This window comes from Camelina sativa, chromosome 15 (genome assembly GCF_030686135.1).
Source record: "Camelina sativa cultivar CO46 ecotype springtype chromosome 15, ASM3068613v1".
NCBI lineage: Eukaryota > Viridiplantae > Streptophyta > Magnoliopsida > Brassicales > Brassicaceae > Camelina > Camelina sativa.
Window position 1 is genome coordinate 30,506,388 of NC_141894.1, and position 13,445 is coordinate 30,519,832.

Consider the following 13,445-nt stretch of genomic DNA (forward strand, 5'->3'; position numbering starts at 1 on the left):
TTTCACCTTTTTATTTCATTCACCAAAACAATCTTGCATTTCAAATTTCTCATGATATTAATAGGCATAGATTTTTTTAATTGAAATTAAATAAATATCAATCCATATATATCCCTGTATCTCTATTATTATATCTTGGTAGAGTATTCACGGCATTTATTCCCAAATAGTTTCTCCATTGATTTAGTCTTCAAACCCTTGCGTGAAAGATGTCAGCTGCACCAGACGCATTGCATCCACCTGTTTCTCCAAAAATCTAAAAATTCTCTCAGAGCCTCACTAGGGCAATATGGCTCTACTGGGAATCCATTTAACATAAGAGGATTATTTTGATTTTGAAGATGCATGATAGATTTTGAATATTGTTAGATGTTCGAAACAAATTGTATAGAATTAGTCGTGATGGTTCAATCTTCTAAAGAGTGGTCAGCTTTCTCAAATCTTCTAAATGAGATTGGTTTGCTCCATGATTTTTTCCCTTTTTATCTATATTTGATATCTCCCATTCTTCTAATTCTAGAGCAGTTGTTTAGCTCGATCATCCAAATTATTATTTTTTGAAATTTCTATTGTAAAGTAAATTCTTCCGGTGTATTTGATCTCAAAGTCTTCACAAAATCAAAATATTTAGGATTCTAATAGAAAATACATTTAGTTTAAATAAAAGATAAGTTATAATTAATAGAAATAATTAATATATATATATATATATATATATATATATATTAAGAAAGATACTCTAAAATAATACAAAAACAATTTTTATGGACAACTAATAATTTATTTAAAAAAATACATAACACTAGGATATATCCCGTGCTTTAAGCACGGGTCAACATTTTTAAAAAAAAAATTATAATATAATAATAAAAATTATTATTTTATTTAAAAACAGTTATTTTGTTTGAGATAATATTTATTTTTAATTGTTATGTAAATCTATTAGTCTATTTGAATAATAATTATTTTAAAATATTATAGTATTTTATTTTTGACGTATTATTACACTTTTATATTGTTTGTTTGTTGTATTTGCATCATTATTTTGTGAAATATAAAATAGTAATTTTAATATTATAATTGTGAGCAAATAAAAATTATTAATTTATCATTTATATAAATTTAGTTTTACCAACCTGCCAATGTGGAAATTAAAACACACATTTTCATACAATGAGTAAATATATATTCGTTTAAAAAAATTCAAATCACAACATATGAAGAAAAAAATATGCATTTTAAATTATAAGTATTATTTGAAAATTTCAAACAATTTGTAAATAAAATAAAATAAAAGTGATAGGAGAATCATAATTTGAAAACTTAACAAAATCTTTGAATTTAGTTATTAAAAATAATTGTATTGTATACTTGGATATAAAATCTTAGTTTTTAAAATTATGATTGGTTTACATATTTTTGAAAAAATAATTAGTAATTTCGTCCATAATTTATTAGAGAGAGAAAATATTTTTTTAGATTTTTTTAAATTTTTTAATATTTGATATGTGAGTGTTTTTTATTTTTAATTAATTATATTTATTTAAATTAGTTAATTAAGCTTAATTATTTTTTTCTAATGGCAATTGAATGTAATTTTTTACACATTTTAAGGTTAGTTTTATATTTGTACTTCTCAATTAATATAGTAGGATAAATGAGTGTAAACTAGTAATCATAACATAAAAGAAAAATATTTTAAAACAACTCTATAACTAGTTCTATGGAGTATGGACCATTTAATAATTAATAATCTATTTAAGAAATCTACAACTTGACATTTTAAGTGATTTGTGTAAAAGTTACAAATCATATGTTATTCAATTATGAATTTTAAAAAGTCTCCTGAAATCCACTGTTATTGAACTGATAATTTAAAAATTTACTTTAAAATCTGGATTTTAATAAGTTTAAGGAGAGTGTATTCAACTTGACATTCTAGGTGATTTGTATTAAAGTTACAAATCCTATGTTATTCAATCATGTATTTTAAAAAGTCTCCTGAAATTCACTGTTATTGAACTGATCATTTAAAAATTTACTTTAAAATCTACTGTTATTCAAAACAGTTTGTAGATTTGGATTTTAATAAGTTTTAGAAATTCTGGAGGGTTTGAGAGGATTTGTTTAGTGAAAAATACAGAAATCCAAATCTCATGGTTTTAGGTGGGATTTGAAAGAATTTTACCATAAATCATATCAACTTCCCTAAAATCTGTCAAAATTCCAAATTTTCTAAATCTCATAAAATCTTCCAAAATCATTGTTTCAATACACCACCCTAAGAGATTCTAGAGGATTTGAGAGGACTTGTTTAGTTAAAAATACAGAAATCCAAATCTCATGGTTTTAGGTGGGATTTGAAAGAATTTTACCATAAATCCTATCAACTTACCTAAAATCTATGAAAAACTCCAAATTTTCTAAATCCCATTAAATTCTCCAAAATCATTGTTTCAATACACCCCCTAGTATAACTTAGATGAGTGTGAACTGGTCATAATAAATGCACGAAGTTAAATAGATTTCAGATTTAAAATGTGTATAATTGGGTTTATTAATTAGTATGAGATGGATCTTAAATACCAAATATGATCCTTATGGATTACAAATTATGGAGGGAGGCTAATAACGGTTTAAGGCTTCATGTAGATGCAACCAAGGGGAAAGAAAAGAGTCATGTTTCAGCTAATTGTGTTGGCTTAAGCCAACCCTCGTCATTTTACTGTTATAAAGATGGGTCATGGCTTAACAATGAAAGTAAAGCTGGAATCGGATGGACTTTGCATAATGACCAAGGAAAACGCATTCTAAAAGGATCTTCATCAATTGCACCCACAAGCTCAGCTCTTGAGACCGAAGTTTTTGCACTTAGGGAAGCTCTCCTCCATATCAAGCGTCTTGACTACCAACTAGTAATATTTTGTGGAGACTCAAAGGTTATATATCCTATTTGGAAAAAGCTCAAAAACAAGACTGTCCTTGAAAGATATAGCACAAGTACAAGGATATTTAGAGGACATACTTGCTTTGAGTAATAGCCTCCATCAATTTAGATATGTTGGTAGAAATTGCAATGCACTGCAGATGTATTAACAAAAGAGGCTAGAATAAAAAAATTCTTGGGTTTGTTAATGTTGTATAACTGTTGTAAGCATACTCTTAATAATATAAGAAATGTTGGCCGAAAAAAATATATATATACCAAATAGGATGGGTTTACCCATTTTAGCATCAAAGTGTAAAAAAAAAAAAAAAAGCATCAAAGTGTAACATTTTTATTTTATTTTATTGTGAACTGAACATGAAGATAGATTAAGGTTTGATATAAAAAGGTTATTAAATACAGGGATTAAAGTGTAAATGCGTTAAGACTTAAAGAGTGCAATGAAAACTTTTCATTGAAAAGTTAAAGTTGGACGCGACCCGACGCGATGACGAACCCAAATCTGACCGTTAATTGAGAGCAGCTTCGTCGGTCGCCGCGGCCAGTGACAGAACCGACCAAGCATGATCCGCGCAAGTAAGCTATCTCAGTTCTGTATCAATTTTGAGTTTCTTACCGATTCGGATTAGAAAGCGACGATTTCATAAAAAGACATTATTCAACAACAACAGTTTTATATGATCTTTGAACAGTGTGAATGAACTTTGTATATGTATAGTATAAAGTCTGTGTTTTGCTCTATTCATCATGAATTGAATTGACCTGACTTGCTGAGAGTATCACTACTTTTTAAAAATGAGGAATTTTGATATTCTTTCTGGCTGCTATAGATGGATATTTAACTTCTATGTTATCGAATCATGATAACTATTGCAGTCCAAAGGATACATGCATGGCTTCTTCGGGAATAGAGATGTAATATATCTTCCAATGCTGAAACAATTCACTACTATAGGTTTATGTTACATACTGGTGATCAGTTTGCTACATTCCACTATAGGTTTGTTCCACATAAATGTATATATATTTTCTGGTCATTTTGGGTTCAATTGGAAAAGGTCAGACCACCAAATAAGGAGCTTGAGAGAATAGGTAAACCTTTGGCCAATGCCTTGTATCAGTGTTTCCTTTTGTTTGAGCTATCTCATACTTAAAACTCTCTGGTTTCATTTTATTTTCAGAGATTTGTACTTAGCTTTTTTTGTCACCAGATGCAAAAGCCTTACAGAATATATAAGTTGCTTGCTTCAAGTAATGTTGTTTGTTGTTTTCTTGTGGGGAGGCATAAGAACTGCTCTTTAACTTGGCGGTTGATCGTGAATTTGGAGGGGTTGCTCTTCCAGGTCGTAGAGGGGCTGTTAAAACAATCATGGCACGGGGGCTACTGGCTACATGAAATCCTCCCTCCTATAGAAGTTGTTGTAGGCTCATTATATAGTGCTGACCCAGCGTTTCCAGAGGAGTAAGAATCTTACAACCTGAAAACAAACTAAGTTTTTTCTTTGAATTACATCCGCTTCTCAATTCATACACTGCTTGTTTGTACTCTTATGATACATGTAGGTAGGAAGACGACTTAGCTGAGCGAACAGAGTACACTGCTGATAACAGCGTTAAGACTGAGATTGTCAAATATCCTTTCATTCAGGTACATTTAGTTTTAGGATCTATTAGAACCTTTCTGAGATAGTTTTTGTGTTACTTTGGTTTTTCTGTCATTCGTATTAGACAGATTCCTCTAGGAGTCACAGAGGAAAGGCTCATTGGGTCTGTTGATGTTGAGGATTCTGTGAAAAGAGGAACAACTCTTATCCAACCTGGTCTTTTGGCTGAAGCCCATAGAGTAGTGTTGTACGTTGATGAATTAAGTGTCTTCGATGATGGAATTAGTTGCTTCTCAATGTATTGATATGGATGGTGTTAATATCGTTGAAAGTGAAGGTATCAGCTTTAGGCACCCATGGAAGCCACTTCTAATTGCGAATTCTAACCCTGAAGAAAGTGCTGTCCGAGAGCACTGGCTAGACCGTGTTGCCATTAATTTAAGGTATTACTAGAATCAAAGATGAAAAATGTTTTCTGTTTCTTTTCGATAATGCACAGTTATTTCTCTTTTTACATCACGATGTTAACATTTGTAGTTCAGACTTCAGACCTTCCTATGAGTTTTGAAGATCGCGTCGCAGCAGTTGATATTGCCACACAGTTTCAGGACCACCGTAATGAGGTTTTTAGAACTATAAATGAAGAGACAGAAACAGCAAAGACGCAGGTGCCTTTAAATGAGTTAAGATATGTTCCTTCTTCTATATATCAGAATTCTGTTTACTCTTCTACTTCTGAGTCTTTTTACTCTCTTCTTGTGAAATGTTACTCAATGACGATGTGGATTAGCTTTGGGATGACTCTGGAAATGGTGATTATGATCCTGCAGCGAAAGAAGGCGCAAATAGCATTGGTGTCTTGGGAAATGCTGGCGATGAAGATGGCTCTTCTAATGGTGTAAACGCTTTCTATAGGATCCGGTAAGCCGTGATTTAGAGTGTAAACGCTTTCTATAGGATCCGGTAAGCCGTGATTTAGAACTTCAAATTGAAGGTCATGCATTTGGAATACCCTCAGTTGAAACTGAAAATGAAGAAATTATATCCAGGCCAAGACAATGGAGAGCTATGGACTACAATATGTGAGTACCTTTGATTTTAATCCCTTTGTTTGTTTAGGGGAGAGAATATTGTGATTTGCTTCAAGAACAAAGTTGAGGAAGAATTTATTGATCTACTTGAAGGACAGAGTAGAAGAAACTACTTTCTAGATTCTCCATAGGGTAGTAGTTTAAGCATAAAACAGCATGACAGTGTTGTTTCTTTATTAACAAAGTTAGTAGTAGTTCCCAATGGTAATGATAAGTTGTTTTACCCTTTCATACTCACAAGACCACCTTCTCGTTAGATAAGGATTCCAATTCAAACTTTTTGCAACACTATTGGTCTAACTGTTCCATCTTATGATTGTATTAGGAGGTATTTAGAAAGGACTGTCTCTACATGAGCAGATTTTTGAAGACAAAGACTGAGGTGTAAGTATCAGATACAAATATGTGCAAAAGTAGTTAGAGAGACCCAGATGGAGAAACGCCAGAGGAGAGAGGAAAGACTTTCTGTAGAAGATGAAGATATAAGTTCGATTTTCAGACTCCCCAGTGGTGTTGCTAAGGTCTAACATCTGCTTCCTATTATCTAATCTCTTATTTAGTTTATAATAAAATATCTGATTTCTGGGTCTAAAATCTTCTAACGGCTGGCATTATGTAGCAGTACATCAGATGTTTGCAGACCATGAGGGACATTGTTTCATAAAAGTTGGATTTTGAACTAAAGAAGGTAACCTTGAGAAAAGTACTTGTTTCTAATTGTTATAGCCTTATAGGTATCCAGCAGCATCCAAAGTTAGAACGAGTTAGGCTATAACATCCTCATTCAAGTATATCAGTTCTTCATAAGCTCTGTTGTCGGTAATCATTTCCTTAAATTCCATTGTCAGGTCAGTAAATGGTGCATCAACATCTGACATTGAGGAGTAGGAAGGTAAGGTGGGGTCTAAGATATCTAAACAAGGTTTCTCTCAAGAACCTCACTCTACTTGGGCATTCTCTGGCTAGGACAATCAACGAAAACATGACTGTGATTAAGCAACTTCAAGATTTTGCAAATGAGACTGCTTCACACTCAAACTAAAAGGGCCCGGAAACTATCAATATGATGTTACCTCGGAATCAAAGGTAAAGAACACAGCAGGTAAGTGTCACTATTTCTGTTGAAAGCACGAATTAGTACTTCTCTCATCTTCTGTCTGACCATTGCATTGCTGTTACTCCCGTTAGTAGGCGCATTCTTTCTGCAACTTCTAAAATGTCACATATTTGTCATTGTCTGAGTTTTGGCCCTTGACGAGATTGAACAACGATATGAGCTTAGAAGACAAAGAAACAAGAGGAGGAGAACTGGCTTCGAAGCTTTGCTTGGACCTGAAAGATCATGCCATCGAGACTTAGAACATAGAAAATCCAGGAAACTCTTAGGCAAGTCTTCTTGTTTTAGGTCCAAGAGAACAATTTGAGCTTCTTGTGGGAATCATATGTATTGATCATATTGGAAGTAACAACTAACAAGTCCATTGAACAGATGTAACTTTGTTGTACTGTTCAACACCTATGCATGTAAATGTATAAATGTTTTGTGTTTCTTCATTCCTATAGCTTTTAATTTTGGGTTTTAAAAATCAGATTCAGGAATAAGAATGCAAGAAACTAAAAAATATAACAGACCCTTTTTACACAAGAAAAAAAAAATCTGACCATTTTAATTATAAATTAGATTTTTGAAGTTTATATATTTCAACAGAATATTTCCACAGGAAAACCAAAAAAAAGTTGTTTTAGCAGCGAGTCAGAGAGAGAGAAAGAGAGAGAGAGGGCGATAGAGAGAGAAGAGAAAGAGCGAAACTTGGGTTAGTGTTGGGAGTGAGGCTAAAAGCTCAGAAGAAACGCCACAAGTAAAGCCCAACGAAGGTGTTGCTCTCTCCGTAGTCATCTGGTAAATTGCGAATTTGTTCATTGTGTTCTTCTTATTGTACGATACTTGTGTGTATATGTGTGTATCTCTGCTGCTCATTGTATTGTTTGTTGTTGTGTTCTGGATTTGGCTATGATTTGTTAGGTATGTGAAACGTTTGTGGATTTAGTGGAATTGTATTTTCGGTGTTTAGTCTCCGATGGTTTGATTGTGTTCTAGGGTTTTCAGAAGAACGAGAGTCTGTTTTGTTATAAATTCTCAGGATACGTATGACTGAAAGATTGAAATTTGTTTCAGAGGTTGTTGAGATTGGGAATTAGATTTTAGCTTAGGAAGAGAAATTTACTTGCTTCACAATGGTTTCTATGCAACCTGGATTTAAGATGCTGTAGATATGTCTAGCTTGAATTACGTTAGATTTGGGTACACGGGTTTCCAGATTTGAGTCACGTTAGATCTGAATCTCTGTGGTTTTCTAAACTTGGGTGGTGGATTTTGGATTTTAATAGCATCTATGAATATCCTGTACTACGAACTTATTGAGGATTATTAGGTTTTTCTGAATTGAATTTGTCAATAGAAGGACCAACTTAGTGAGATTGGATATGAGAATTAGGAGAGCATCCCTTTTGGGTGCCTGATAAGTCACTGGAATGAGAACTTGCCGTTTCTTCGTTATGGTAATCATTGGATTTGCTTTTTTTCTCATATTGACTCTGCTCCATGTTTTGTTTACGACTTTTAGGAGATCAGAGGCATATGAACTCTACCATTCCAGAGGGACTACATGAAGAATTTGACCAACAGATTCATTGCTACTTAGAAAAGTAATGTGCTTCAGCTACTTTTTGTGTTTATCACGAAAACATGTTGGTGGAAAGTTCGTTCAGCTCTTCTGTTGAAACTAGTCTACTGAACGTATCCGAGTATCAAGACCCATTTGCTGCATATGATTGGGCGTCGCTTGCTGAAACTTATCAGATGATCCACAAAATTCCCGAACAGTCTCAAGTAAGCTTTCTTAAAGCTGTTCCAGTCACTGATGCAATGAATCTTGATGAATCAAAACATCCAAAACATCAAGTAAGTCGTCCAGAGACATCTGTTAGGCACAAGGTATCGGAAAAGGCCCTGACTTCTCTTGTGTATCGTCGAAGGAACAGGAGCTTAAAACCTGGGGGAACTGCGGAACCTAACCTAGGGAAGAACGTGAAACAGGATGATTCTCTTGATGACTCTGATGTCTCTTTACATAACCCTGAAGAAAGCACAAAAAGGAAAGATCGCTTCAACAACTGTCTTGTCTATAGCCGGAAAAAAAGGAGAGGGAAATCCAGTTGTACTTTTACTGGAGAAACTACGATAAGGGCTGATGGGCGTGATGATGCTTTTGTCTCTGAGCATAGCTGTGGAGAAACCAGGAGAAGAGGCAATCGATCAGATAATTGTCTTGTGTATAGCAGAAAAAAAGGTAGAGTGAAATTTAATAGTTGTAGTTTTAGCTCACATGTCACTGGAGGAACCAAGATAAGATGTGACCAAGCTGACTCTTCTGCATGTAGCCAAAGGGGGCAGATTGCTAAAGCTGATACTACGTTTACTGGACTTAACCCTGGAGAAATCAAGCAAAGTGGTCATCAACCTGTTTACAGCCAGAGCACGCAGTTAGTGAAATCTAATGGTATTTTGACTGAAAGTCATATTAGGAAAACCAAGAGAAATGGAGATACATCTGATGTGTTGCTTGTGTACAGCCGGAGAAAGCGAAGAGAGAAATCTATTGGTGTCCGGGTTAATGGCTTTCTAGTTTATACTCGGAAAAAGTTCAAATTCAGAGGACCTTTTGCTAGACCTGACCCAAGCGAAATTAAGAATAATGGTAATCAACTTCCTATTGCCAGCTCGCTAGAACTTGTAGACGATACCCAAGTTACCAAAGTGAGATGTTCTTCTGATGGAACAAATGTCAACTGTTCGTCATGGAAATCTAGTTCTGAACTTGATTCAAGTTCCAGTAAAACTGGGGAAGATGATTGCTATTCCTCTGATGCTGGGGTGTCTGAGACAGATACCGACAGTAGCAGCAGCCCTTTCAGGCAGTGTAAACATTGTGATGAGCCAGGAACTGTTGAAAAAATGCTAATTTGTGATGAATGTGAAGAAGCATATCATACACGCTGCTGTGGTGTTCGAAGGAAAGAAGTTGCAAAGATAGATGACTGGCTTTGTCCATCCTGTTTGAAAAATAAGTCATCAAAGACCAAGATTAAGAGAAGAATTTCACGGGAACGGAAATGGAGAGTTACAGTACCATATGTAATAGGAATTCGAATAGGAAAAGAGTTTCAAGCAGATGTTCCAGACTGGTCAGGTCCAACAATGAGGTATGCACTTCGATAATCAACAGTCCTTTGAATTTTTAAGTCCTATTGTAGTAACAAAGATGTCTGTCTACTGGTAAATGAGTGTTGTTTTTATTTGACTGTCATTCAAATACGTTTTGATCTCAATGCAGTGATACTTCTTTTGTTGGTGAACCCTTGGAGATTGATGAGTCAAAATACATGCATGTAAGCTCTCAGTATAGCAAATAAGCATACATATAAGTTGTCATAGAGTTGGCTGGATTCAGATAGCTGCCATTCTTCTTTCTTTGCAGGATCTCAAGAAGGCCAAGAATAGTAAGAAACAATGTTCTGCAGTAAATTGGCTTCAGTGCAGGGAGGAAAATAGTAATGGAAATATTTGCGGAAAGTGGCGAAGGTAGGTAAAACAATTTTGTATGTTCCAGTTTTTGGCTTATGCTCTCGTCTTGAATGGATCTTGCTATCTATTGCCTTCTCATCGGGATTCTCACCAATACCTTCTTCCTTGTCTCATATCTATAATTCAACCACTGGTGTAAAACGAATTACTCAATATGCTTAATTTGACTGGATATGCATAGGGCCCCTCGTTCAGAGGTACAAACCAAAGACTGGGAATGCTTCTGCTGCGTCTTTTGGGATCCATCACGTGCTGACTGTGCCGTCCCTCAGGTCAGAAACTCTCTTTACAACTATTTTCTTTTCCTCAAAGAAAAATCCTTCCGAGTTTGAAAAGTTAGCAGCCATAAGAGTCTAGTACTTGTTGAAAGCAGTGAGAAATTCTCGAACAGTCTTGCTTCATTTTTCTCGACTTGTCATTTGGATTCTTGAACAGATTTCTACATACTCCAAAACATCATCGAAGTTTACACTGCATCTTTTGTTTCATTTCTTCAGGAACTGGAGACGAGTGAGATCCTTAAACAACTCAAGTACATCAAGATGGTTTGTTATCTTTCTCATTGCTTGTTTGATCTAATAATCCTTGTTATAGTCTTCCGTTCTCATCAAGGATCTAATACTGAATGGTCACTAACCTCTGCAGCTTAGACCTCGTTCAGATGCCAAAAAGCGAAAGATAGGACCGAAGAGTCGAAATAAATCACGTAACAAAGGAAAATCTTGATGGATGCAATCAAATGCATATGCTTTTGGATTAGACACCCTAGAAACTAGAAAGGTACAATGAGAATATTTTTTGTGAAGCACCGCTGAGTTTTGTATCACTTGCAAAACTTAAGGATGTCAAGTTTCTTTATAAAAGATTAATTAGGTTCAGATCTTGTTTGTTAGCTCCCAAAACAGGGGTAGTGAATAGAACGTTCGTATTTTGGTTCAGGTTCTTGGTTAATGTGGGAATTATCTTGAATGCAACAAAATAAGCTTGCGAGTTAAAAAGCATTCTGCTGTGATTAAGAAAAATGAGTATTACATTCAAACCATGCATCTTGGAAGATAGTAAAAGAAAAAAATATTACACAATGTGAGTTACAGAAAGTATGTAGCCAATATCACAAAATGGGAGCAACAAATAGCGGGAAATCACCATCCGTATTTCGCTTGTGTCTCGGCTTTTGTGAGCAATCCTCTAGAACGTCTCTCAGTCAACTCGGTCTCTTTGTGCTTCATGTCCATGAATAATGCAGTGATTTGATGCTTCCTCTTGTGAAGCTTTGACACTTTCCCTTTAGATGAAGATGTTGCTGGCTGCAAGACAAATGTGAACAAAGACAACATTTAGAAGAATATACCAAGAATTCAAGTCTTCTCTGTGAGAGACATACAATAAATTTGCTAGTAGCTCAATTCCTATATCCACACAAAAAATTTGCAGCAAAACTTGACAATGATGGCATCCCAAACAAGAGTCAATCTGAAAATCATATTCTATTTTCTCCTGGGGGTTAAATATTGAGCATTTCCAAAATACCTAATATGCTCTCTCTAATGGGATTCTCCTACAAGAGAAGGGTTTAAATTTACACAACAAGAGTAATAAGAGACCCTAGAGGCAACTTGCAAGCTGTTCCATAGAAATTTTGAAGCAAGACAGAACAAACTTAACAATGGCAGCCACATACAGGAGCTAAATTCACAACTCCTACTCTTTACTTTTTACCTATTCAATTTCAGGCTTATCTATCACTCAATATGCTCCTATGAGAAAAAGCTTCAGATTTAAAGAACCAGAGGAAACTACAGACCCTAGAGACAACTCCCAAGTTCTTGCAGCCAAAACAAATCCAAAGCAAGAGTAAGAAAGGTAAACAAACCTGATACGCGGGTCCAAAAGCGATTCCAGTAGATTTAACCTGATCAACTCTTGGCCTATTCTTCATAAGCTCATCTTGCTTAACCTCAACCATCTCTGGCATCTGATTCCTCCCTCTCCTTCCTCTCCTAGCACCACTATCCATAGCTACAACCGCTTCGGGCAATCCCGTTGTCGCCTCATACCCACCACCGTTCCAAGTATTACCTCCATAGCTACTACCATCATATCCCACACTAGCACTAGGATTCGTTTCATAACCACCAGCAGCATAATAGTTATCTACTCCAGCGATTTGTTCAGTTTCGCTATTACTATGGCTTACCGATTCATAACTCTGGTTTTGATCAATGCTACCTGATTCCGCCGTTTGAGCGATTGCAATTGCAGGTGTTTCCGTTTCGAGATTCGATCTTCGACCTGATCCTGATCCCAATGAAGGAAGAGCGCCGAGTGTTTGCGAGCTTTTAGGTGCAGGCATGGCGGATAAGAACGATCTGACTGATGAATCGTGAGATAAGGATGCAGCTTCCATCTGCTTACGCTTCTTCCTCGCTTTCTCTTCTTCTTCTTCATCATCGTCTTCATCATCGAGATGGCTCGGTCTAGGGTTTACCGGAAGCCTGATCTGAACGACGCGTTTCGTGATTGACGACGGAGCCGGACCTTGTTGCCGTGAAATTGAGGATTTAGGAGGTGGGAGAGAGGAGAGGAACGGAGATGATTTTACTCGAGAGGAAGATGAACCGAAATCACCATCTTCGGAAGATCTGACTTCTTTAGGTTGAGGACTAACTGAGAATAGAGACGAAGAAGAAGAAGAAGGTACTGAAGAATTCGAGGTGAAAGCTCCTCTACGGGGTTGAGGTTCCTCGTCTTCGTCCGACGAAGCGTAACTCGCGACCAGAGAGTCCATTGTCGAAGGAGAGATAGAGAGAGAAAGAGTTTGCCGTCGCCGAGATATATATGTTGGGGTATTTCTCGTGTCTAGATGGGTTTTTTAGGAAAGCTTTAAGGCCCTTTTATAAAAGCCCATTTGTGTGAAGTCACGGTAAATATACGGTTCAAAAATTCCGTAAACCATACGGATTAATCCGTACAAAATTGATTATGGTTCGGATCAAAATTAAAAAAAAAACCCGAAATTAACATTTGGATACTTGAAAATCGGATTATTTGTTGGATATGGATATAAACCTAAAAATCGAAAACAATAGTTAATTTAAAAAATGAATTAGAAATCGAGCTATTAAATACGAAATTGCATATACAATATAAACATATTT

The 13,445-nt window shown here is 35.5% G+C and overlaps 2 protein-coding genes across 8 annotated transcripts; one reads left to right on the plus strand and one right to left on the minus strand.

Annotated features, from left to right (window-relative positions):
- The first annotated feature begins 3,361 nt into the window (after positions 1 to 3,361).
- Positions 3,362 to 11,288, plus strand: LOC104748925 (uncharacterized). 7 transcript variants are annotated; one of them, XM_087488872.1, is made up of 21 exons: positions 3,371 to 3,523; positions 3,824 to 3,862; positions 3,948 to 4,039; positions 4,230 to 4,409; positions 4,511 to 4,595; positions 4,680 to 4,798; positions 4,884 to 4,994; positions 5,094 to 5,219; positions 5,342 to 5,472; positions 5,546 to 5,633; positions 5,968 to 6,163; positions 6,265 to 6,330; positions 6,491 to 6,534; positions 6,609 to 7,028; positions 7,364 to 7,542; positions 8,267 to 9,905; positions 10,037 to 10,091; positions 10,181 to 10,284; positions 10,469 to 10,559; positions 10,785 to 10,832; positions 10,933 to 11,288. In XM_087488872.1, exons 16-21 carry the CDS (start codon positions 8,389 to 8,391, stop codon positions 11,011 to 11,013), a joined length of 1,896 nt encoding a protein of 631 aa, XP_087344998.1. In that variant the 5' UTR covers positions 3,371 to 3,523; positions 3,824 to 3,862; positions 3,948 to 4,039; positions 4,230 to 4,409; positions 4,511 to 4,595; positions 4,680 to 4,798; positions 4,884 to 4,994; positions 5,094 to 5,219; positions 5,342 to 5,472; positions 5,546 to 5,633; positions 5,968 to 6,163; positions 6,265 to 6,330; positions 6,491 to 6,534; positions 6,609 to 7,028; positions 7,364 to 7,542; positions 8,267 to 8,388; the 3' UTR covers positions 11,014 to 11,288. The 7 variants fall into 7 exon arrangements, with proteins under 7 accessions (XP_087344996.1, XP_087344998.1, XP_087344997.1 ...); XM_087488871.1 differs by having other exon boundaries at positions 4,511 to 4,798; positions 5,089 to 5,219; positions 7,351 to 7,542; XM_087488870.1 differs by having other exon boundaries at positions 3,362 to 3,523; positions 4,511 to 4,994; positions 5,570 to 5,633.
- LOC104747863 (uncharacterized) lies at positions 11,279 to 13,147 on the minus strand. Its single transcript, XM_010469573.3, has 2 exons — positions 12,161 to 13,147; positions 11,279 to 11,594 (listed from the first exon to the last, which is right to left on the minus strand). Exons 1-2 carry the CDS (start codon positions 13,073 to 13,075, stop codon positions 11,430 to 11,432), a joined length of 1,080 nt encoding a protein of 359 aa, XP_010467875.1. The 5' UTR covers positions 13,076 to 13,147; the 3' UTR covers positions 11,279 to 11,429.
- Between the last annotated feature and the right edge of the window lie 298 nt (positions 13,148 to 13,445).

What these genes read in the sequence shown, in the direction of transcription:
- LOC104748925 (XM_087488870.1), top strand. Translation starts at nt 8,389, where the DNA reads ATGTTGGTGGAAAGTTCGTTCAGCTCTTCTGTTGAAACTAGTCTACTG. An exon ending in TGGTCAGGTCCAACAATGAG is followed by an intron (nt 9,906 to 10,036) that starts GTATGCACTTCG and finishes ATCTCAATGCAG; the next exon opens with TGATACTTCTTTTGTTGGTG. An exon ending in CTGACTGTGCCGTCCCTCAG is followed by an intron (nt 10,560 to 10,784) that starts GTCAGAAACTCT and finishes TCATTTCTTCAG; the next exon opens with GAACTGGAGACGAGTGAGAT.
- LOC104747863 (XM_010469573.3), bottom strand. Translation starts at nt 13,075, where the DNA reads ATGGACTCTCTGGTCGCGAGTTACGCTTCGTCGGACGAAGACGAGGAA. An exon ending in CTTTTGGACCCGCGTATCAG is followed by an intron (nt 11,595 to 12,160) that starts GTTTGTTTACCT and finishes TTTGTCTTGCAG; the next exon opens with CCAGCAACATCTTCATCTAA.